Source organism: Mauremys mutica, chromosome 1 (genome assembly GCF_020497125.1).
Source record: "Mauremys mutica isolate MM-2020 ecotype Southern chromosome 1, ASM2049712v1, whole genome shotgun sequence".
In the NCBI taxonomy this organism is placed as follows: Eukaryota; Metazoa; Chordata; order Testudines; family Geoemydidae; genus Mauremys; species Mauremys mutica.
This window is the reverse complement of record NC_059072.1, coordinates 107,844,196-107,865,860: the sequence shown is the minus strand read 5'-3', so window position 1 is coordinate 107,865,860 and position 21,665 is coordinate 107,844,196. Positions and strand designations below refer to the sequence as shown.

The 21,665-nt window shown below is 46.7% G+C and overlaps 1 protein-coding gene across 1 annotated transcript in view; it reads right to left on the bottom strand.

Moving 5' to 3' along the window:
- Positions 1–21,665, bottom strand: part of PKP2 (plakophilin 2) — a 74,444-nt gene that overhangs the window by 13,066 nt on the left and 39,713 nt on the right. Inside the window, exon 6 of the mRNA XM_044989975.1 lies at positions 13,198–13,375. Coding sequence (XP_044845910.1) covers positions 13,198–13,375 — 178 coding nt within the window. The remainder of the gene's footprint in view (positions 1–13,197; positions 13,376–21,665) is intronic.

Below are 21,665 nucleotides of genomic sequence, written 5' to 3'. Positions count from 1 at the left end.
GAGTAACAGGGTGGAGAGAAGACATACTCCCCTGTACATGACCACATAAGGGCTGTGACCATTTGGCCCTAAGCAGGGTCAGGCCAGGTCAGAATGTGGATGAGAGTCCTTCAGGGAGCACCACGAGGACAGCGGATGTTGTGAATCAGTAGGTGGTGCTTTTCATTCTGAGGCTGTACTGAATCAATGCTGCAGTGTACTGTTAGGGAGCACACTGCTGCTGGCAGCACTCTCTTTTGGATGAGGTTTTGATCACCTATGGCCAATAAAAATCTCATGGTACTTGTTCACATAGGGGTGCTAGTCCTGGTGACCTGGCCAAACCTGAGCACACACTGGTCTAGATAATTCTGCCCACCTAAATTCCTTATTTAATGTCTACACAATATGCTTATTTCCTTCATTCCGTCTTAAACTCTTGCACAGTGTTATGTCCTGTTGCTGAAGCAATCCTTTAGTTATCTCATAAGGATGTTTCTAGAGACTCAACTAATTCTTCTTTGTAAAATGTTTGGATCCTGAGATGAGAGGGGCATTTTAGGGCAAAGGATTACTATAAAGTAAAATGAGAAAAGATTTTGAAAGAAAATAATATTTTACAGAACTACTAATATCAAGGTTGAACTGAAGCAGAGGGGAGGCCCCTCCAGCACTGAGACACATTGGCAGGGCATTGTGGGACTGCTTATACTGTACTTTGAGGGCCTGTGCATCAGCTGTTCTGCTGATAAATATAGGACTTTTGTACTCCTTCTACCAAAATGAAAGTCACTAAAGTTTTATTTTAAAAAGTGACCGGAAAAACTTTGCGTGTGAAGGCCAGAGATCAGTGCCTTGCTTTCCTGTGTCACTGGACAATGGCATTCCTAACATCTCAGGAAGTTCAGGGAGCTGCATTCCCTTCATACCTTACACAGTTTTGAAGTGCAAAAGCAGCCACGGCTAAGAATTCAGCGACATATTTAGTTAACCAACTAAGGTGCTGGGCTGCAAGCTGCTGAGCTGGAAAGAACAGGGAGGAAATGAATGGGTGTTAAGTTGGGTGGGAGACCAGAAAAGATAGGGACAGATTCAGAGAATGGAGATCATGTAAAAAGATCCTGCTGCAACAGGGGTCAAAGAGGTGTAATATCATTACTAATTTATATTAGAGTTGCACCTACAGGCTCCAACTGAGATCAAGCCCCCAGTCTGCTGAGCACTGTACAACCACATTTTGAGAGACTAAATGACTCTTCCAAGGTGTCACAGGAATTCTGAGTCACAACTGGGAACTAAATCCAGATCTCCTAAGCCCTAGGTCAGTTCCTTAACCAAAAGACCATCCGTCCTTTCAAAGAACTGGGATGCATTTTGCTGTGGGACATTCCAGTTATAAAGCGACCCACAGGACTGATTTTAAAAAGCCAGGACTCCTCTGCTGAAATAAGAAAGATTGGCGGCTGTGGTACGCTGAGCACTAGCTCCTACACCCTAGGTCTGTGTTGTTTTAAATGAAGAATGTATTGGTATGGAGAAGAAGTGGACAGTGAAGGGGCAATGAACATTCCAGAGCCTAGTAAGGGCAGCACACGGCTCTGATAAGGAAGCAGCCTTCCCGCTCTGCAGTTAAGGAGCTCTGCCTCTCGCCTGCTTTGTGTAAATCTGCTTCTGCAGCAACTTGGGCAGAACAATCATCTTCTGACAAGTGTGAGGCATTTATCTCCTGTTATTCATGAAGAACCCTTCTGAACAGGTAGTTCATGCCAAAAGGGAGATCACATTCTCATCGGTGTTCAAAGTATAGCAAAGAAACACAGGAAGTCTTGTGCCAAAAACAGGGGTTTGTTTTTTATTTTAGAAGCACAGCCATGCACTGTCATATCCAAGGGTACGTCCACTCTATCCACCGGATCGGCGGGTAGCAATAGATCTATCAGGGATTGATATATCGCATCTCATTTAGACGCGATAAATGGATCCCCGAATGCGCTCCCGTCAACTTCGGAACTCCACCAGGGCGCACAGCGGTAGCGGAGTCGACGGGGAGCTGCGGCTGTCGATCCCGTGCCGTGAGGACGGGAGGTAAGTCGACATAAGATATGTCGACTTCAGCTACGCTATTCCCATAGCTGAAGTTGCGTATCTTACATCGACACCCCTCCCCCGCCCCAGTGTAGACCAGGCCCGAGGCCATATATTCAGTATGTAGTGGCTACCATAACATTTCAGGCTGTGAGGCTACCCAATCCATCTAGTTCCACTTGAGGGAATGAATGAAGTCAAAGCAGAGCGCAGTACTTTCAAATCAGGAGAAAGATATGCAACATTACCTTTAAAACCCACAACACTTTCCCTGGGTTCAGTGCCAGGTCTGCCTTGACTAGCTCATTAAATAGTAAAGCCAATTTTATCTATTTGCCTGGTTGTTAGGCAACACACCCTTTCTTTTGATGTAACTAACTCTGCGTGTTCAGGAAACAATGCCAAAGTTTCTTTCAGATACAAACCATGCCATTGTGTCAGAAGCTCAGTGTCTGGCAGCCACTGAAACATGCCTGATTGTTTTCTAATGTTTAGCTTTATGACCAGCAGTATGTGCAAAAGGGAGCAAACAATTGGAGGGGGATCACAAATAGAGTAGAAAGGGATTTTGAAATTCTTCTAAAAATCACAACCCACTGTCACTCATATCACATGCCCAGGGTAAATATTGCCAATTTTTTAAACACTCTAAAGCAAAATACATGAAAATCAGTTCAACCTTCATCCTCCTCCCACCCCAGCCTCCACTCATGGACCTGATCCTGGGCTCAAGATTGGGCTTCTATGTTTCTCCTGAAATAATTGATTAAGATCATATACACATTGGCCCAGAGGTGGTGAGCATTTTCCTGTGTTCATTGCAGTGTTTTAGCTATTTGCAATGTTATCAGCTGTTGAAAGTGAATCTTGAATTTAGGACTTATCTTGTAAGTAAAGAAGGAATAAATTTTTAAATATTTCAATGTAAATTTCTTAAAACATTTTTCTTACTTATTCTTTGGCCTGCATTTATCTTCGGCAGCTATTCATTTGGTATCATGAAGATATCATGAAGAGTGTGTTAATTTTTTGAAAAGCAGCTTTGCAGTTCACCTTTAACACGAGAAATATGCCACGTATAATTTTTAAACTTCAAAGTACAGCTTTCCTGCTGCAATACAGGCTGCAGGCTACAGACTAACAACGTGAGCAACAAACATGTCAGTTATTACAAAAGAAAGGACTAATTACAGATTTATATTCTGGCAATGTATAAACATTAAAACAAATTATTTGCCAGCATAGCACCTTCTGTGCCCTGTTTTTCACTGCATGACTTTTCTGTAGCATTCCTTTGGATTTCAGTGATCCTTTGAGTCAGATTCTCCCATATTTAATACAGACACACAGCAGGGGTAATTCCACTGTAATCTATGGGACTACAACAATGTTGAAGTGTGAGAGAAAAAAAAATCAAGACCATTCCTCTTTATCCTTTATTGAAAATGGACAATTTTATAAGGTTAGGTTTGGCTTGGAAAGGATCCTAAATCTTATCAGAATCTTTTCCCCCCCCCTAAGAACTGGGTTATACAACCTGACAGGTCAGCCTTATTTGTGAGTTGCCCAGTACTTCCTGATCTCATTTTGGTCAGAAATACATCTCATGGTATTTCATTTCACAAAAGTGGGAAGGGCAGAAGAGTGCAAACAAAAAGAATTTTTAAAAATGTTAATCAAAATTCTTCTGATTCTCTGAACAGGTTTTGTAATTCCACTGAACTCTGTGGAGCTACCCCAACGACGATTTTGGCTCAATGTCCATTTTTATTTGATCAAAAACAGTTCACATTGGAATTCTTTATCCTTTAGTAAGCAAATATCAAGGTTTGTAAAGTTGATACAACTCCACCAGAGCGGTCCTTTGGGGCCATCTGCTTGTCCCAAGTCAGGGTAAAGGAGGAGGGTTGGGCGTGGGGCTAGCAACCCCACCCCGTAAAAAATCAATTTGCTACAGAAACGCCAACAATAGAGACAACAGAGGCTTTTATCCTGGAAAAAGAAGGGTCTTCAACTCGAAGACGCATGACGCTGGGTGGTGAAAGCCGCGAGGAAGCCACTAAGCCGATCACCCTTCTTGCAACCAGAAGGATTACCATCGGCACATGGAACGTGAGGACCATGTACGAGTCAGGAAAGATGGCGCAGGTTGCAGTAGAGATGAGGAGCAACAACCTGACCCTACTTGGTATTAGTGAGACAAGATGGGCACAAGCTGGACAGAGGCGACTGTTGACAGGAGAGCTGTTGCTGTATTCCGGACATGAAGAGAGCGACGCACCTCATACACAGGGAGTAGGCTTCATGTTGTCTAAGCAGGCACAGAGAGCACTGATTGGTTGGGAGGCACATGGCCCCAGGATCATCACAGCATCCTTCAGAACTAAAATGAAGAGGATTAAGATGAATGTTGTTCAGTGCTATGCCCCAACCAATGACAGCGAAGAGGAGGACAAAGATCACTTTTACAATAGACTTCAGAAAATATTAGAGACTCTCCCAGACAAAGATATCACTATTCTTATGGGAGACTTCAATGCCAAAATTTGACCCGACAATACAGGATACGAACAAGTCATGGGGACCCACGCTCTGGGAGAGATGAGTGAGAATGGAGAGAGATTTGTGGATCTGTGTGCATTTAACAACCTGGTCATAGGAGGCAGCATCTTTCCTCACAAGCGGATCCACGAGAGTACTTGGGTATCGCCAGCAGGCACGACAGAAAACCAGATCGACCATGTCTGCATTAGCAAGAAGTTCAGAAGATCTTTACAGGACGTTAGAGTTAGAAGAGGAGCAGATGCAGCATCCGACCATCACTTAGTGGTGGCCAGATTGAAGCTGAAGCTGAAGAAGAACTGGATAGACGCGTCAGATAGAAGAACGAAGTATAATGTCAGCCTTCTGAAGGACCACAAGATCAAGGAAGATTTTGGACTGACGCTAAAGAATAAGTTTTCAGTACTACAGGATCGGTCTGAGGAAGAGGAAGACAGTGTACTCAACAGATGGCAGAAAGTGAGAGAGACACTTAGGTCAGTATGCCAGGAAGTGCTTGGAATTAAGAAATACCAGCAGAAAAAGTGGATTACAGCAGAGACCTTGACTAACATCGACGACAGAAAGAAGAAGAAGGCAGCAGTTAACAACAGCAGGACTAGAGCAGCAAAGGCCAAAGCTCAAAAAGAGTATGCTGAAGCTCACAGAGTAGTGAAGAGGAGTATTAGGAAGGATAAGAGAGATTATGTGGATGGACTGGCAGCAGAAGTGGAGCAGGCAGCATACAGCGGCAACATGAAACAGCTGTATGACATTACCAAACGACTGTCTGGAAAGTTCAGCAAGCCGGAACGTCCCGTTAAAGACAAGCAGGGAAAGTCTATAACAGGAATAGAACAACAGATGAGTAGATGGGCGGAGCACTTTGAGGAACTCCTGAATAGACCAGCACCACCAAATCCACCAGACATTGACCCAGCCAACGAGGACCTTCCAATCAATTGCGACAAACCAACCAGAGACGAGATCAGAAAAGCCATCACTATGATGAAGAACAGGAAGGCGGCTGGACCTGACGATATTCCAGCAGAGGCCCTGAAAGTAGATCTGGATGCTTCAGTGGAAATGCTGTACCCCCTTTTTGAGAAGATATGGGAAGAAGAAGCGATTCTGGCAGATTGGAAAGAGGGATACCTCATCAAAATCCCTAAGAAAGGAGACCTTAGCAACTGTGCCAACTACAGAGGAATCACACTTCTGTCGGTGCCTGGGAAGGTCTTCAATCGAGTCCTCTTAGAGAGAATGAAGGATGTAGTCGATCCACAGCTACGAGATGAGCAGCCAGGCTTCCGGCAGAATAGATCATGCACGGACCAGATAGCAACGCTCCACATCATAGTGGAGCAGTCTATGGAGTGGAACTCCTCGTTGTATATCAACTTTGTTGACTATGAGAAAGCATTCGATAGCGTGGATCGAGAGACCCTCTGGAAGCTCCTTCGGCATTATGGCATCCCAGCAAAGGTGGTCAACTTGATTAAGAACTCATATGACGACATACACTGTAGAGTGATCCATGGAGGGCAGCTCACAAACAGCTTCCAGGTACGAACCGGAGTCAGACAAGGATGTTTGTTGTCACCATTTCTCTTTCTCCTCGTCATTGATTGGATAATGAAGACATCCACTTACGAGCGTAGGAACGGAATTCAGTGGACGTTGTGGACCCAGCTTGATGACCTGGACTTTGCCGATGACCTTGCACTCCTTTCACACAGCAAACAGCAGATGCAAGAGAAGATCAACGTAGTGGCAGCCACGTCATCACAGGTCGGCCTCAACATCCACAAGGACAAGACCAAGATCCTCAAGATTAACTCCATCAGCAACGACCCAGTCACACTGAATGGAAGCCCCCTGGAAGAAGTGCAGTCCTTCACCTACCTAGGCAGCATCATCGACCAGCAGGGTGGCACAGACGCAGACATCAAAGCAAGGATTGGTAAGGCAAGAGCAGCCTTCCTATAGCTCAAGAACATCTGGAGCTCCAGAGAGCTATCTTTGGCAATAAAGATTCGACTGTTCAATTCCAACGTGAAACCAGTCCTACTGTATGGAGCTGAAACTGGAGGACAACTAAAACAACCACTAGGAAGATCCAGACCTTCATTAATAGCTGCCTTAGAAGGATTCTTCAGATCCGCTGGCCAGACGCCATCAGTAACATCCACCTATTGGAGAGGACTCGTCAACCTCCAGCAGAGGAAGAAATTAGAAGAAGAAGGTGGATAGGACACACACTACGCAAGCAGCCAACCAACATCACCAGACAGGCATTGCGGTGGAACCCCCAAGGCAAGCGGAAAAGAGGCCGTCCAAGAAACACCTGGCAACGCGACCTTCAGGCTGATTGCACAAAAATGGGCTATACCTGGAACCAGTTAGAGCAAATGGCCCAAGATAGAGGACTCTGGAGATCTGTTGTTGGCGGCCCATACCCCGACTGGGGTGACGGGCATGAATTGAATTGAAAAGTTGCTACAATAAGACTAGTTCCTGGCCAGCACTGGGAATAATTCTGTGCATCTGCATCCTGGCGGACTTTGAAGTGGCTGTCCTGGGCTATATATGTAAGCAAATAACTAATCAAGCCTAAGATGACAGATGCCCATTGTAAAGCGGCACAGCTAACAGGCATCTCTCTTTGTATACACAAAGCTTTGGCAAGTTTATAGATGCCAGGATTATCTTTTTAGTTCCATGTACGCTACCCCATAGTAGACATTAACTAGGACACAAAAGTTTATACCAAGTAGTTAATGTTTGTCTCGGTTGATTTTATAATCCCTCAAATAAAATGTCTTGCCTTTTACACCGGTTTATTATCCACTATAACTGAAGTTAATTATTAGTTAGGATATCTGTGGCCCTGAAGTGCTCCTACAGGAACAGAATCTTCACTGTTGAACATGTGTCTGGTATAACCACCACTGCATGTGTACTGTAAAACCATGATGTTTGACAAGGGAGAATGGCTTATGTAATACCTTTAGTGCAGCAGCAGTGGTTTCTGCAATATATATACACAACTACTCCACTAAAGGAGATCTGTATGCCAAAACCAAAGAGAATTTGTTAACAAAACACACATCTGCAAGCTGAAACAGGACAGCTTCTTAGGCTAGAAGTTTCACATTCAGCTCTACAGACTTCACTGAGGCATGTCCAAAACTACAGCCAGGTTACTTTCTCATAGAATTGACTTGTAATTAATCGCAACAGTTGATCTACTATACATCTTCTTGGACTTGGTAGCAAAACCAAAAATCTCCTGTGCTCACACTTGTGTTTAGCTCTTGCAAGTGTAGTGTACCTGTCTGAAGTCCAGGGCTGGCTCCAGGCACCAGCAAAGGAAACAGGTGCTTGGGGCGGCCAATGGGAAGGGGCGGCACGTCCCGGTCTTCGGCAGCAATTCAGCGGCGGGTCCGTCAGTCCCCCCGGAGTGAAGGACCCGCCGCCAAATTGCCACTGAAGAATGAAGCGGCGCGGTAGAGCTGCCACTGAAGTGCCGTCGATCGCGGCTTTATCTTTTTTTTTTTTTCCCCCTGCTTTGCCGCTTGGGGCAGCAAAAATGCTGGAGCCGGCCCTGCTGAAGTCATAATATGATGCAGAGCCCAGTGGCTTCTCAACATAAGAAAGTTGCACTGGTTTAACTAAAGGTTTGATTTTATAACCAATTTATTTAAATTGATGCAAAAAGATGTGTGGACACTTGTACTTTGGTTTAAGAGTGACTTTTGCCAGTTAGTCTGATTAGAAGCTGACTTAAGCTAACTAAACTGAAATAAGTTTAAACAGAAATAAGCGTCCACCTAGCCTTTGCAAAGAAAAGTTGCCATGGTATAAAGTCCCAGGGCTATGGCCTAGGAGTCCAGAGACCCTGGTTCTCTTCCGAGCTCTGCTCCTCACCTTTTATGTGATGTTGGGTAACGCTTCTTCTCATCTGTGTCTCCCCTTTCACCCTTTGTCCGTTTTGTCTATTCAATCCGTAAGGTCCTGAGGCCAGTGACTATCCCTTACTGTGTTTGCACAATAGGATCTGAGTCTCAGCTGGGGCCTAGAGGTGCTTCCATAACAAATGTCATTTATATGCTGAATGAGTAGAAATAAAAATAGCCATTCCATCGGTGAGCATATTCAGGTTTCAGGGGCAGATCCAATGCCCAGTGAAGTTAATGAGCATTCAGTGGGTACTGTTCAGATCCAAAGGGAGGAAGGGGTATTGCAGCTATCTGGCCTTTCGTTTAAAAAAATAAATAAAAAAAATGCAGTGTCCACCACTTCTGTTTCATTCCCAGAAAACTAGAAGTTGCCTCTAGAAAACTGCCTCAGAGTTTTTAGGACAACACTGTCATGCTGCTGATGCTGCAAAATCAAAACTGTAACTTGAGGAGATAAATAATTATAGTGGATTTTGCAGGTAAAATGCAGAGACTTCCTTTCACTGCTGATAGAAATGAGTCTTGTGATTAAGACACTGGCCTGGGAATCAGGAAGTCTAGGATCAACTCCTGGCTCTTCTGTTGTCTTCCTGTGTGACCACAGGTATGTCACATTACTTAATCCCTGTGCCTCAGCCTCCCCTTCTGTAAAGTGGCCATAGTATTTCCCTACCTCATGGGATGCTGTGAAGATATATTCAGTAATGTTTGTGCAGTCCTCGGATATCACGGGGAGGGGCTCCAAAGAAGAGCTTACAAATTAAATATATTCTCTAATGACCATCTCATAGTATCTGAAGGGAAATCTACAAAAGCATTTATTCACTCTAATTTAAGGTTTCGCGTGCCAGTAATACATTTTTAATGGTTTTAGAAGGTCTCTCTAAGTCTATAATATATAACTAAACTATTGTTGTGTGTAAAGTAAACAAGGTTTTTAAAATGTTTAAGAAGATCCATTTAAAATTAAAATTAAAATGCAGAGCCTCCCGGACTGGTGACCAGGACCAGGGCAGTGTGAGTGCCACTGAAAATCAGCTCACATGCCACCTTCGGCACGTGTGCCATAGGTTGCCTACCCCTGCTTTAACCCATGATTTGAGGACTTCAATGGCTCAGACACAGGTTTGTTACAGGAGTGGGTGGGTGAGATTCTGTGGCTTGCGTTGTGCAGGAGGTCAGACTAGATGATCATAATGGTCTCTTCTGACCTTAAAGTCTATGATTCTATGATTATTTCCAATTAAAGACGAAGGAACATTTCTTTAAAGTTTCTACCACTAAGATGTGTCTCAGTGTATCACATATCAGATTTAAAGAAAAACATACCCTGCAGACAGAAAGGACAGAGGGGAATACAACTGTGTTCACTGACTGTCTAGTTTTAATCTCCAGTTCTGACACATCTTAGGCTTTCCATGGATTAATTTTGCATCTCATCCATGTCCTCAATAACAAGTGGCACAACAATTATCAGTGAATAAGAAAGTGAATACATGTTTGGTATAAAATTACTATAACTGAATAGTGCAGGGGTCGGCAACCTTTCAGAAGTGGTGTGCTGAGTCTTCATTTATTCACTCTAAGGTTTCGCGTGCCGGTAATACATTTCAATGTTTTTTATAAGGTCTCTCGCTCTATAACTCTATATATTATATAACTAAACTATTGTTGTATTGTAAAATAAACAAGGTTTTCAAAATGTTTAAGAAGCTTCATTTAAAATTAAATTAAAATGTTGACCTTACACCGCCGGCCCACTCAGCCCGCCACTGGTCTGGGGTTCTGTTCACCCAGACCGTCAGCGGGCTGTGTGGGGCCGGTGGTCGGGACCCCACTGCCACTCAGGGGTTCCATCCGCCGGCTCCTGCTGGCCGGGATCCCGGCTGCCAGATCCACTCAGCCCGCTGCTGGTCTGGGGTCCCGGCCCTGCCCACATACAGTGGGTACCTACCTTCTCCCTGATTCTGGCCCATTCTCTTCCTCTCTCTGCACTGAGCTGAGGGTGGGAGTGGACTGATCACAGGGCTGGAGATGAAGGGTCTGGCCAGGAGCTAGAATGAGGGTTGAGGCAGGAGGTTCGGGTGTGGGGCACTTACCTGGCAGCTCCCATTTGGTGCGAGGGGTGCAGGTGGGAACATGGGGGGGGCAAGAGCTCCCGTTTAGTGCTCAGGGTGGGGGTGGGGATGTGGGGGGTGCAAGAGTCAGGGCTGGGGTCGTGGGTGTGTGTGAAGGTTCAAACAGAGGGCTGGGTGTGTATGAAGGGGGTACAGGGCTCAGGGCAGGGGCCTGGGGAGTGTGCAGGGTTGCGGGACTCAGGGCAGAGGGCTGGGTGTGTGTGAGGGGGGGTGTCAGGACAGGGGGCTGGAGGAGATGCCCCTATTCCACCCCACCTTCCCCAAGGCCCTGCCCCCGCTTCTTCTCTGTCTCTGCCAGGAGCAGCGAGCACGCTGACTCGAATCCTTCCTGACCCCCTCCCTCACGAAGGCCATCAGCTGATCAGCTGGCAGGGAGGGAGGGACAGAGAGGCGGAGGAGGGGCAGGAACCCAGCACACTACGGGAAGAGGCAGGGGAGCTGGCAGGACCAAGCTTCTGCCCCTGCCCCTTGCCCCCACGGGGGGTGGGGGAAGCGGAGGGCAGAGAAGAGTGGGCCGGGCTGGGCAGGATTTTTAATGGCACACTGCTGCCTGCTGGGACTCCAGCAGGCAGCAGCGTGCCATTAAAAGTCAGCTCACATGCCGTCTTTGGCATGCGTGCCATAGGTTGCCGACCCCTGGAATAGTGTCTGTTTTACAATTCCAGAGTGAATAGTTTGTAAATTACTCATCTGGTTATTCAATGATCCTGACTCCTTAAAGTCCATGGAAAGACCCTTTTTACTTAGTGCTGGATCAGAACCTAAATGCCTTATTGCTGAGTTCACAAATTAAATTGTCACCTACGGTGATTCTTTTCAGTGGGCTGGGTGTGTGGGGACCTCTGGAATCCAGTCTCACTCAAGCAGATGCAGTACACCAGCATGGGATAGAAATATTTTGGCCAGCTCGAGGACCATAAATAATGCAACATGTGTCTGATGTCCTTCCCCTTGCTACATCACAGCTTCACAGCACTGTTACAACAGCTGGGAAGGCAGAGGAGCAAATTCTGCATGGGATTGATCCCAGTGTCACAGACTCACCACAGAAGCACTTGAATTACTCATGTACCTGGAACCTCCTCTCCAGAGGCTGCACAAGCCATTGTTTTACAATATGCTCAGCTTCATTAATTATAAATGTGACCACATTTCTAAAGTCTTGCCTGTGAGCTGTCAGTGAACCCAGAATTTCAGAAAATATACCCATTATAGTAAAATCAATATAACATGCAGCCTGCCACCTTGTTTGATAATATCTTAAGAAACCATCCCCAAAGTAGCTATACATGCACACAATACAGCTCTGCTTCACCTTTATTAGAGGGCCACATTCTAATCAAGGAATTGATACATCAGTCACTTGAATGCTTAAGACAGGTTTCTTTGTATGTACGTACTGAGGATACTTACTATAATTTGTAAGTACTTCCCATAACAATGTTTCATTGTAGCACAATAAAAAAAATAACTAAACAAACTTATTGGTTTAACTGTTATTCTCCACGCGCATCACTGAGCATTGCAATATTACTTTTTAAATAATAATGCTTCATTTACTGCAATCCTAAATCCACCCAGCTGTCCAGAGGTACTGACAAATACCCAAAGCTGAGTGTGAGTATGTTAAGTATTTAGGGTGTGTATGGGAGGGAGAGAGCAAAAGGGCAGACATGTTTTTGTGAGACTGCCAAAGGACCAGCTACTAGATATTTGAATGAGAACTTCACCGTTCCTATCAATTATATGGAACAAAACTAAACAGGCATTGATTCTGCAAGTGATGTGACAGCTGGGTCAGAGGCAATACTTTTGTGGACGAGGTATATGTGCTCTGACATTTCTTCCCTGTGGAGATGACCACTACCTTTCAGCATCCACAGTTTAGATCTGTAGGTGAGAGAGCTTTGCTGCAACGGCCCCTCGGTGTGGAAAGCTGGATACTCAGCTTCACCCATCCCTCTACACTTTACAAAACTGACTGGAAAATATTTTTTCCTTTTTTTTTTTTTTAAAAATGACTGTCTTCCCTTGTATTAGACTAAATGACTCTCCCCTCCCCTGCACAGACTGTGTAATGGTGCAATTTTTTAAAAGACCTTTAATAGTATAATATTTAGGGCCCAATCCTGCAAGCCACAGCAACAGTTCCTGCTCACATGAGCCTTCCCCTTGATTTCAATGTGACTATTTGCAAGAATAAGGCTTGCATAACTGGGTCCTTGATTACTGGTTATTTTTACTGAAATGGTTTAGCTGCACTCCTTTGAGAGAGTTGTAGGAACTTTATAAATAAAGTTGTTTTTATGATACTCAACAGCAGCTGTTCAGTTCAGATACGCACTAGGTTGGCATTTCAAAATCTGACCTACACATCAGCCTGAAAACAAGACATTCCCCTCTGTGCTTGGAAGCATGTAAAGTTCAAAAAAAGTGTTCAATCCAGCTTTATCATCAGTAGCATTTAGGGTATTTGAAGATGGAGAACTCACCTCAGGCATCCTGTGGCATTGTAGAAGATATCAGGGTCAGATACAATACTCGATTTTGGGTAATCTCTATCTGGCCAACCAGAGTAGGGGATAAGAATGGTCTCTGTCAGTGGGTCCAGGGTGTCTCTGATCAGCAGGGTCTTCAGCTGGTCATTGGAGGACAAGTTCCACAGCAAACCTTCAATAGCCAAAATAAATTAGAATGGCAACAAGAACTCAGTTTACAAGGTCTAATCCAAAACCCACTGTAATTAATGACGCACATTGACTTCAGTCGGCTTTGGATCAGGTGAAAATTTGATAACTTTTAAAAGACAACTCAATCCTGCTATCCTCAGTTATATTAGACCTAAAGCATCAATGTGATGGAACCGATATCACAAATTCCCATGGCATGGCAGTGTATCAAGCACAGAAGGAAAGGCACAGTGATTTATGGCAGAGGCTCTCAAATTGCGGTCCACGGACCACCAGTGGTCCGCGAGCTCCATTCAGGTGGTCCGTGGATAGTTCCCTCTAAGGTGTGCACCTGGGCGGATACACACAAGAGAATGAAGGGTCACCAACCTAATTAGTGGAGTTATGCAGGCATGGCTCCACTAATTAGATGCCTGGACCCTGGAGAAGACTCACATGTAAGGTGAGGTGGTGGCCTTGAGGGGAATAGGGGGGAGGGGGCAGTGGGGTGAGAAGAGGGGGTGGGGGGAATTTGGGATGTGCAGGGTTGCGGCTGCCAGAGAAATAGGGCACTTTCCCCAGCTCCAGAGCTGCGGCTGCTGGGGAGAAACGTCTCTCCTTCCCAGCCTCAGCTCTGTGGCTGCTGGGGTGGGGGAGACACCCCCCTCCTTCCCAGGCCCAACTGATGCACTGGGAGAAAGAGGGCACATCCATCGCATTAGAAAGGTAAGACTACTGATATTAAAATATGAGTTGTGTGCTTTTATTTGTAGAACAAAAAAAACGTTAATTATGAAGGGTTTTTTTATATAGTGCTTTTATCCAAAGTGCTTTACAATAGTTAGTTAATGGCACAAACAACATTTGGAAAGATCATTAAGTGGTTCGCCGAGACCCTCAGCAATTTTCAAATGGTCCGCCAAAAAAAAAAAAAAAGTTTGAGAACTATTGATTTATGGTATTTTACTGCATATATTTAAATTTAAACAGGAATTTTAACTGAGCAAGTCAGATGTTTAATAGTTCATGTAATACTAGTTTACTGGACAAGTATTGCACTGTTGCTCTTACTATGTGTACATAGCTTTTAATACTGAAAGTATTGACAAAGGACTTAAAACAATTTAAATTGAAGTCTGCAAGCTAAGGTTTTGTCCTTAAATACAACACTGTCTTTTTCCTTTGAAAGGAAAACTCTGTAGTATCAACCAAGTATAGAAGAACTTCTCTCCTATGTAGCAGTGACCAATTAGTGAAAAGCAATGCCAAAAATCAGGAGACAGGCAGCTAGTGAGGAACAATGATCAAAGAACTCCATTTGGCATTTACTGTACCTGCACAAGCAGGTAAGAAGTGCCCAGGGGCCTACAATGGTAACAGAAGTGACTGCATGTTTCTGAGTTTCCGCTCAGAGTTGATGAGTTTTTTTTTAATTTACTTTCCTTGCTCTCTCTCTCTCAAGATATATATTTTAGCTATCATACTTCAAAAAAAAAAAAAAGCCATAATGTAACTAAACACACAAATCAAATGAGTGAGAGCTCCCTTCCCCCACCATGGAGCTATTGCAACATAGTATACACACTATGTCAAAGGATAAAGATGGAAGGCTCTGAACCACATGGTGGGGTTCCAAAGCCCAGAAGGGAATAATGAGAAGGTGTTCTGGGTAACTAGATAACAGGTAACTACTCATTCACATATCTACTCTCAAGGGAAATGGAGAAGAAAAGGGAGCAAAGGTACTGAGAATGTGATTAGTTCTGTTTTCTGTATATAGGTAAAGAAACTGCCGGGGTAAATTGGCATAGCTCCAATGATATCAACAGAGCTATGAAGTACTAGGTCCATTCATGTCACCTGAGAAACTTATCCTAAGTCTCCTAACATCTGCACTCACAACTCCCATGGACTTCAATGGGTGGATTATAGCAAGTATATGGCCCTTTGAATGTATTGCCTTTTATTTTCTAGGAGCAGCAGTGGAAGCTGTAGCCTGATATTGCAAAGAGAACTACCGGTCTGGAACATGTGGGTCTGTCAATAGGTACCACTGTATAATTATGACTGTCATTGCATTTTCTTTACCATTGGCAGGTACTCAAAGAAAGCTAGTTATAAGCAGTTTGACAAGAAAATCCCAAACTGAGGATGGAGGTGGGTGTGACACAGGAGATGGTATAAGACAGTAAATTCTTTCTTTTTGGAGGGTGGGGCCGTTAAGGCTGCCCTCCAGAAATCTCACCTTTTCTTACTTTTATTTTCTTTCCAGAGGCAGGGAGGCAGTATACCTTTGAGGTCATGCAGGTGTGGGCATTTTGAAGTTCCCCTTGGTGGAGGTCACAATGGGGAAGCTCTGAATCAGCAAATCCCCTGACCACCTTTGTCATACCCACTCCCCTTCCTCCTTCCTGGTCATGGGTGGAATTTTAGCTCACCAACAATACTTCACTACAGAATATTTTGCACATCACCATCATACATTGCAGACACCAAGATGAGAGATTCTTGTTACTAAGTTTCTTCCACATTTAACAGCAGAATTCGTCACAGGAGTGAAAATAGTAATGTCTGGAATTCTGTTATCTTCCAGCCAGCCAGCCAGCCAAAAGAACACTCAGGAAGGGGTGCTGTATACTGTGTATGTTCACAGTCTACATAGCTAGTTTTAACTAGTTAGAATAGTGTAGGGGAAAAACTAACAGACTAAGCCAAGGATTTTAAAGGTACTTTTCTGAGTGAAATATGTAAACTGCTGCTCTGAACTACAAAGAGAATGATTGTTTTTCCAGCTTGCTGCTCTGACTTTTATAAACCTCATCCTTTAAAAAAGCAGCACAGTGCAGGGCTGATGTTCCTCTCAGCAGCTCATGGATAACGTTTCCTTTATAATACCTAGATACAACATGTGTTTTAATTACAATAATTGCCAACGGTGGGGAAAAAAAACACTCAAATGTTGGAAATGCTGCCACACTTGTGTATTACAAAAACTTTCTTCTAGGAAAAATGAAACACAAACAAAAACCAGTGCAGTAAATAGGAAGTAAAATGGGAGGGTCCAAGTAGAATATGTTGTGAACTGGCTACTGTAAAACAAAATTCATGTAACAAAACAACATATATCAATTTGTCACAGGAACACAGGTGTTATATAAAAATGAGAAAAAAATAAAAGCACCTCGAACAGAAGACTCACAGCTGCCAAAATATTTAAAATGTTGCTGATACTGCAAACACTCCCACACATGCTTAATTTTACCCATTTGAGCAATCCCACTGAGACTATAGGCGTGAATCAAGTTACTCACATGCAAAAATGTCTGCAGGATCAGGCCCTTTACCTTCAGATATGCTACACAGTATGCTAGTAAAAACAATGAGGAGTCCTTGTGGCACCTTAGAGACTAACACATTTATTTGTGTATAAGCTTTTGTGGGCTAAAACCCACTTCACCAGAGTGATGCTGAGAGAAATGCCACCCATCTGCCTCAATGGGTGGGGGAACTTGATGAGACCGGTGGCGAGGGGATCCAGTCTCAGCAGCAAAGGAGGAGACACTCGCTGAGGGACACTAGGTAGCCCTTCCCCTCCTGGGAGCCTCTGCCACCCATTGGCCAGTGGTGGGAAGCATTCACCTGCTCCCAGGATTTAACCTGGTGCAGGGGCTACGTGGAGCCTCTTTTGGCTCCATTCCAGCAGCCCCACCGGACCCACTCTGAACTAGGAATGGGAACCCGGCATGACAGCTGCTGCTGGCCTAGCCAACTGCCCATTTGCGGGCTAGGAAGGAATTTTTTCCTCTCATGGGCCAATTGGCCATGGATCAGAGAGTTATTTGCCTTCCTCTTGGCACCTTCAAGCCACAGTGGGTTAAGTAGGAATGCACTTAGTACCTAACTCAGGTACTTGGGTTGAGTTGTTAATTCGTCGCCGCTTGCAGTCAGGTTCCAGTGCAGTGAAAAGGATAAATGGACGGTTCCCAGAGGTGAAAGACCTGGGATTTTGGTGATGGGCCTTGGGCTCATGTGCTAGGGTGAGACCTTGTGGCGTTTGTGGGCTAGGGTCAGATTTTGTGGCAACCGTGGGCTGAGGACCCCACCCTGCTGCACTGCACCCTCCAGGACCAGCTCTAGGCACCAGCAAACCAAGCTTGGGGCAGCACAATTTCAGGGGCGGCATTCCAGGAGCTCTCAGAGGTTTTGGGGTTTTTTGTTTTTTTGGGTTTTTTTTTTTTTACTTCAGCAGTTGCGCTCTCTGAGGTGTGTTTCCCCCCCACCCCTTGGGGCAGCAAAAAACCTAGAGCCAGCCCTGGCACCCTCTGACTCCCTCACCATAGATGCCAAGTTTCTAATCTGCTGGGGGGGGGAGAACTCCCCCCCCCAGCTCAGCCCAGACCCTACCCCCACTCCACCCCTTCCCCCAAAACCCTATCCCTGCCCTGCTTCTTCCCACCTCTTCCCTCCCCACCCAGTTCCTCCCCCGAGCATGCTGCGCCCTCCCTCCTCCCCCCCAGCGCCTCCTGACGCTGCAAAGCAGCTGATCTGTGGCAGGCAGTAGCACTGGGAGGGAGGGGGAGGTGCTGATCAGTGGGGCCTGCCGGCATGCAGGAGCCGCTGGGGGGGCGAGGGAGGTTCTGGTAGGGGGGGCTGCGGGTGGGTGCTCAGCACCCACCATTTATTTCCCGTGAGTGCTCCAGCCCTGGAGCACCCATGGAGTTGGCACCTATGCCTCTCGCAGTTGGGAGCGTGCTAGGACTCAGAGAGAGCTGAGTCCTGGCAGGGTAGGCTGAGGAGAGCCTACCCCACATTATAGGTTATATGGTAAGGAGCCCTGTAACCCCTGCACTGGAGCCAATTAAATGCCTGCTACAGGAGAGTCTGGGTGATGGGTGGGTAGCAACCCTCCTGTGTGCAAAAGTTAAATAAAAGTTGCGGCCTATTGCTTAATTCCATGCATGGGTCTGTCCTCATTTCACCGCCTTGTCTGCATCAAACAGCGTATTTGTTGATTATGTAGAGAGTTCAGCAGGGATCAGAAAGTAGAACACCCAGAACAAAAAAAAATCAGCTTTTGAAGGTGAGCCAGGTAAGCCTGCAGGGGAGTGTCTAACCTCTTGATCTTGTTATTGTGCAACATTCATCTAAGAAATGAAAGAAAATTTCTCCTGCAGGCAGGATTACAGCACAGACAGGCCGAGCTGTCATAGAAAGAAATAATAATTTAAAAGGAAAACCCTCCCATCTTGCACGAATCAGCTCTCTAAGGGAAGAAACATATGCCACTACTAGCATACTGACAGGTTTCAGAGTGGTATCCGTGTTAGTCTGTATCAGCAAAAACAATGAGGAGACCTTGTGGCACCTTAGAGGGAGTAACACATTTATGTGGGCATAAGCTTTCATGGGCTAAAACCCACTTTCCCAACCAGACATACTCTTCTCCTACAAGTAATTTGTAACTTCCTTCCCTGCCTAAAAAGAATCTAATTCAAATATCTTAATTAGCTTGCATGTTAAACTGGGGGCAAATTTAAGTTTTTCCTTTCTTTAATAGTTACAATGCAGTTATGAAGCTAACAACTCCATATCTTCCAGTGTGACTCTGAGGAAGTCACTTCACCTTTCTGTGACTAGGCCAGAGATCCACAGAAAATGCTACAGGGAACCCTGCAGTTGTTTGCCACATCTGGATAAAACACACTGGTTCAACAGGGAGCGGGGATATCTCAGTGGTTTGAGCATTGGTCTGCTAAACCCAGGGTTGTGAGTTCAATCCTTGAGTGGGCCACTTAGGGATCTGGGGCAAAAATCTGCCTGGGGGATTGGTCCTGCTTTGAGCAGGGGATTGGACTAGATGACCTCCTGAGGTCCCTTCCAACCCTGATATTCTATGAAACTTCCAATCCCCAGTACTAGCATCACAGCCAGTCAGGTTGGTGTGCTGACATGGGTTCCTCCTCTCACCCTCTGCTGGGGTTCACAGAGTATGTGGCAGAAGGTAGCACTTGCTGTAAGCAGCATACATCACCACATTGTTTCACAGCATAATTTACATATTTCATTAAGGGGTACATCACACATAGTATGATTGTTCCCAGCCCCATTTCCCTACCTTATATGTCAGTCCATGCCACCCATTTGCAGTCTGCTACTTGTTACCTGGTCTAGTATCATATGGATTTATTAGAGAAGCCTATTAACACTCTGGAGTTTGGGAGTTATTACGAGAGCCCCACTGTGCACAAGGGAGATAATTACCCTTAGGAAAGGTGTTCTGTCTCAGACTTTAAAGCCAGAAGAGACCATCACGAACGTCTAGTCTGAGTTCCTGCACATTGCAAGCCATTGAACCTCACCCATCCACTCCTGTAATAGACCCAGAACCTCTTGCTGAGGTTACTGGTGTCCTCAAATCATGGTTTAAAGACTTCAAGTTACAGAGAATCCCCCATTTACTCTAGTTTAAATCTGCAAGCGACCCGTGCCCAATGCTGCAGAGGAAGACTGTAAACGGGCGGTACTCACCCCTGCCGCGCCTCCTGCTGGTTGGTCCCAGAATGTCCCTCAGTCCAGCCCTGGAGCGCCCTCGGCAGGCTGGTGACCCGCCTGTTCTCTGGCCCCGGCGTCCCTCCCTGGACCCGGTGCCCGCTATCTATAATTGGGTCTCCCCCTCCCAGGGGAACCCCGCGCTACTATCCCCGCCTTGCCTCAGTAGTGGCTACTGACAGTCATGGTCTAGCCCCACACCCTGGGGCAGACTGCAGTATCAGCCCACTCATCACAGGCAAAGGGGGTTTGGACCTGCTGCTTCGTCCTACCCCTGGGCTGCCCCCTGCAACCCACAGTACCTATAGGCCCTTTGCTAGGCCACAGCCTGGGGCTGTCCAGGCTGGAGCTTCCCCAGCTCCTCAGCCTGTTCCCAGCCCTGCTTCACCCTAGGTGCCTTCTCAGCTCCCTAAGCAGCTAGGCCCTTCTCTCTCTGGAGCAGAGAGAGACTCTGCCTGGGGTCTGGCTTTCCTGCCTCTTATAATCCCCAAGGGCTTCAGTTTGGGGCGTGGCCCCAGCTGCCGCCACTTTCCCCCATCAGTGCAGCCTCCAGCCACAGCTCTCAAGCCCTGCCAGGCTGCTTTCTAACCCCCTTAAAAACCCGGAGCAGGGTCCACCCTGCTACACACCCTCCCCCTCAAGAACCGCTCCACCGGGGGAGGCAGGGTGCTCTACCGGCCCAGGCTTCTCCTTAGCTGGACCCGCAGGGAGTCTCTTTCTCTCCGCAGGCCCTCTATTTCTCGGAGAAGCCTGTCCACTTCCCTCAGGTTCTGGGTCCTCACCGTAGACCTCCCCGGTCCCTTGTGGGTTTTCCCCGCGCGTTTGGGTCCCCATGTCGGCCCTCCCGGCCGTTGTCTGGGTCCCCCACTCACGGCGAGGCTTTACCGGCCCGTCCCCCCTTTTCCCCAGGGGCCCTTGCCCTTGATAGGGGGACGGAGTATGGGAGAGGAAGCATGCTCGCTGCCTCTCCCCTGCCTCAGCCCCTGGGTTGTGGGCTTTGGCCCGGGCTTTGGGAGCCTTATGAGGGCATAGTCTCTTTATGTGTCCCCGCTCCCCACACGCCCAACAAGTTCGGAGGCCCCCTGTTAACGTCACAGGGGGCACTCGAGTCTGGTAGGGACACTCCCTTTTCAAGTGTCCCCGTCGCCCACAGGCGAAACAGTCTTTGGGCCCTGGCACTGGCCTCCAGCCCAAGGTGCCTGGCCCCTGTTGAGGTCCATGTGCCCTGGGCCGTTCCTGAGGCGGCCGGTCCCAGAGTGCCCGGCCCCGAACTCGGGGCCCGGGCGGCCGGTCCTAGAGGGGCCTCAGCCTCGAGAAAGTTTTTCCATAAGGCTAACGGCCGTTTTTCAGCGTCTTTGGGCGGTTGCCGCAGTACCCACGCCCTCGCGGAGGCCGGGAGGATGTGCAGGAAACTGTTTCAAGCACTATCTGCTCTGTGATGTCCGCGGGAGCTCTATGCTCCGGCTGCAGCCATCGAGTCGCCGCATCCTTTAACTCCTGGGCCACAGCCCGGGGCCGGACACCCGGAGGGTAAAGCCTTCCCCGAAACTGTCGACGATAGGCCTCCGGGGTTACCTCAAAGCTGTCCAAGATGGCTGCCTTCAGCCGACCGTAAACCCGGGCCTCAGCGTCGGGGAGGTCCCGGTAGGCCCTCTGAGCCGGCCCCGTCAAATAGGGGGCGAGGATGGTCGCCCACCGGTCCGATGGCCACCCGGCGACGGCCGCCACCCGTTCGAACGTCA